Source organism: Cyprinodon variegatus, unplaced genomic scaffold (genome assembly GCF_000732505.1).
Source record: "Cyprinodon variegatus isolate N-32 unplaced genomic scaffold, C_variegatus-1.0 Scaffold114, whole genome shotgun sequence".
Lineage (NCBI taxonomy): Eukaryota > Metazoa > Chordata > Actinopteri > Cyprinodontiformes > Cyprinodontidae > Cyprinodon > Cyprinodon variegatus.
This window is the reverse complement of record NW_015150567.1, coordinates 1,434,722-1,437,721: the sequence shown is the minus strand read 5'-3', so window position 1 is coordinate 1,437,721 and position 3,000 is coordinate 1,434,722. Positions and strand designations below refer to the sequence as shown.

General features: G+C 46.1%; 1 protein-coding gene across 1 annotated transcript in view; it reads left to right on the top strand.

Moving 5' to 3' along the window:
* herc1 (HECT and RLD domain containing E3 ubiquitin protein ligase family member 1) overlaps positions 1–3,000 on the top strand; it is a 65,781-nt gene that overhangs the window by 27,052 nt on the left and 35,729 nt on the right. The window contains exons 23-25 of the mRNA XM_015375187.1: positions 658–1,012; positions 2,060–2,180; positions 2,263–2,314. Coding sequence (XP_015230673.1) covers positions 658–1,012; positions 2,060–2,180; positions 2,263–2,314 — 528 coding nt within the window. The remainder of the gene's footprint in view (positions 1–657; positions 1,013–2,059; positions 2,181–2,262; positions 2,315–3,000) is intronic.

The following is a 3,000-nucleotide window of genomic DNA, read 5'->3' as shown; positions in this document are numbered from 1 at the left end:
AATGATTACTTCACTGACTTTATTATAGCATCTTATTAGGAGCAGCAGAGAAATTAATCTGTTCTCAGACTTTGAGGGAGACGATATACACATATTGTAGAACGGATGAGAAAACGTATTGATAGATTAAATTAAGTGCTGATATAAGAACAGAAAATATTATCACAGCTGCAATTTCCTAATGAAAAAAGTGGAGGAAATGAAAAATGTCTATTAGTGTGATTAACGTATTAAAGCTGGCTCAGCGTAACATCTATGCTGACTCATTTTAGGACCATTAGCCATTTGACTTCCTCTCTCCTCTTTCCTGTAGAAGTCGCTTGGACTGTTGTACCTCTCTTTCTACGGCGCTGGTTTTAGTAGAATTGGACCTAAACAACCATAAGCCTGTTTAAAGTCTGTCTAGTTGAGATGAGGATGTTTTTAGCTGTGGTCCTGGAAGCTCTGGAGGCAACGTTTGTGGCTTTGTTTGTTTTCTGAACGGTGATTTAACCTCCCTAATGTTGGTCTGATTGCTGGAAATGACTGAGCGGCTGCAGACGAGGCGAGGCATAGAGATGCAGCTTGTTGCTTTGATTGTTTTAGCTGAACCTTCCAGCTTGCTGCTCATCCTCTAACCCTGCATCTGTGTGTGTGTGTGTTTGATGCACAACACAGAAATCTTTCAATGTTTCCTCTCAGCACGGGAGGTAGCTCGCAGTCGGGACAGAGAGCGGGCCAGCAGCAGTACGGGCCTGGGATCTGGCTCGGGATCTGGGTCCCGGAGCGGAGCGGCAGCATCGGGAGGAGGAGAGGAGGAGGTCGCTCTGTCGCAGGAGGAGAGGCGGGGCAGCGGGGGTCTCCCGGAAGGCCAGGATCTCTACACCGCCGCCTGCAACTCCGTGATCCACCGCTGCGCCCTGCTGCTGCTGGGGGTCAGCCCGGTTCTGAGCGAGCTGAGCAAACAGAACCAGGAGGAGGGCCCGGCCCAGTCCGCCACAGGAACACAGGAATGTCTGGGCTTCATGACCAGGTGAGTTTAAAGTTCCTGAACCATTCAAACCACTCCTCTGGTTATAATCTGAATCAGATGAAGCTGTAGTTCTGAATGTTTACTTACATCAATCTATGCATCCCAGGCATTTAAACCTGCATAGTGACCATCCTGCCAGCTGAAGTAAATTCAATTTAAAATCCAGGTTCCCTTGGGAGCGAATGGATTCCTGTGTATTTACTGCGGTCCTGCGTGAACAGAGAGAGGCTGGCAAGCTGTGATTGGTCAACATGGCAGCGTGTTTGCTGCAGAGTTAGCCGCTGAGTGCAGCGGGGCAGAGCCAAACACTGCGTAGACCTGGTTATGCATGATGAGGGTGGTGGTGAAAAATAAAAGCATTATTAATACCTTTATTATCCCAGAGATTAAAAGTTATTCGCTTCCTCGTCTTTCTTTCTTTCCCTCCTCCTTAAATGTGACATAAAACCTGCCGACTGTAATAAAGTCTGCTGTGAAGTTTACCATTTTAAATTTCAAAACTCTACAAATCTTGACCTGGAAAATTCTGGAATTCCCACCTGGAAAACGTTAGATCAGTCGCAGCTCCTCGTACTGAAAGCATCACGTTTCTATGGTCCGTTTATTTCAGTCTGTCTGGAATTTGACGGATGGTCTTGGTTTAGTTTAAGAGCAGCTATAAACGGGGACAATGCCTTTAAAAAACTAATATTTATTAAAAAAGATTCACTGCAATTAAAGAGGAAAATATCTGAACACAGAGGGTTCCTTTAAAATCATGTTTGGAACATTTTCAGACCATTTTAATTGGATAGAAAAATCCCAAACAATCATGATAATCACAGTGAAACACGTTTTAAAAGACTTAGGACCAGCTAATTTGGTTCTGACGTAAACAAAGGTTTCAAATAAGTCAGAAAAGCAGTGAAAAATATATATAAATATTGAACTAATCTACAATATTTTAAACTGCTGATGAAAAGAAACTGATGGACATGCTCGTATCTGTTTATCCTCAAGAGTTAGCTGATGATGATGAGGAAAGTGATGAAATGTTTCTGCTTGTAGGAGCGAGAGTCTGAGTGCCGAGAGCCGCTCTGTGCAGAACAGCCCCGGCTACCGCCTCATGAAGTCCAGGAGCGAGTCGGATCTGTCCCAACCGGAGTCTGATGAGGAGAGCTACAGCCTGGTAAAACGCACGCCGCCTCCTGCCGTCGCTCCGCTCCCATTCTTCACTGTGTCCATCTAAAATCCTGGCTTCTCTCCCGCAGAGCGGACGAAGGAACGTGGACCTGGACCTGGCCTTCTCTCATAAGAAGCGAGGTTAGTGATCGCGTGAAGCTGCTGATTCCCAGCGTGCGCCTGTCAGTGTTGTCGTTCATGTGTTGCTCTGTGTCTGTCTCTGGTTCCTCTGGGCTCAGTTTATTTGCTTCTTTTGGGGCGTTTCAGCCCCAAACGCAGGAGGAGCTACAAGCAAGTAAACGATGGCATGTTTCCTCCTTCCTTCGCTCACAGCTCTGCTTCCTGCACATTCATTCTCCATAACCTGTCAGAACCACAACCATTCTGCCGGGGTGGGGGGGTCCTGCTTCCCTCTGATTTTCCTTCCTGAACGTCCTGTTCCCTCGTGGTGAAGGTTCTGAAAGAGTGGGGAAATAAATCACTCCAGGCTCTACAGCTTTTAATTAGCCGCAGATTCAGCGAATTAAACGCTGATTTGAACATTTTTCAGCCGTTAGATCTGATTAAAAGATTCAGAATTGATTAGAAAGGTTTAATTTCTCTGAGGGATGAAGCAGGATGTCCAGCTGCTAGAGAAAGCAACCAATCAGTTGACTGAACGACAGCGGTTCATAAAGCAGATTTCCTCTGACATGACTCTGCCACACCTAAGGTGTCTTCCTTCCTACTGTAAATGCACGCATACGGAGTCGTACCTCCTTCTCACCTGACTGACGAGTTTAAAGGCTATTAGAAGGAGGATGGAGAACCTGGATCACGGCGGGAAG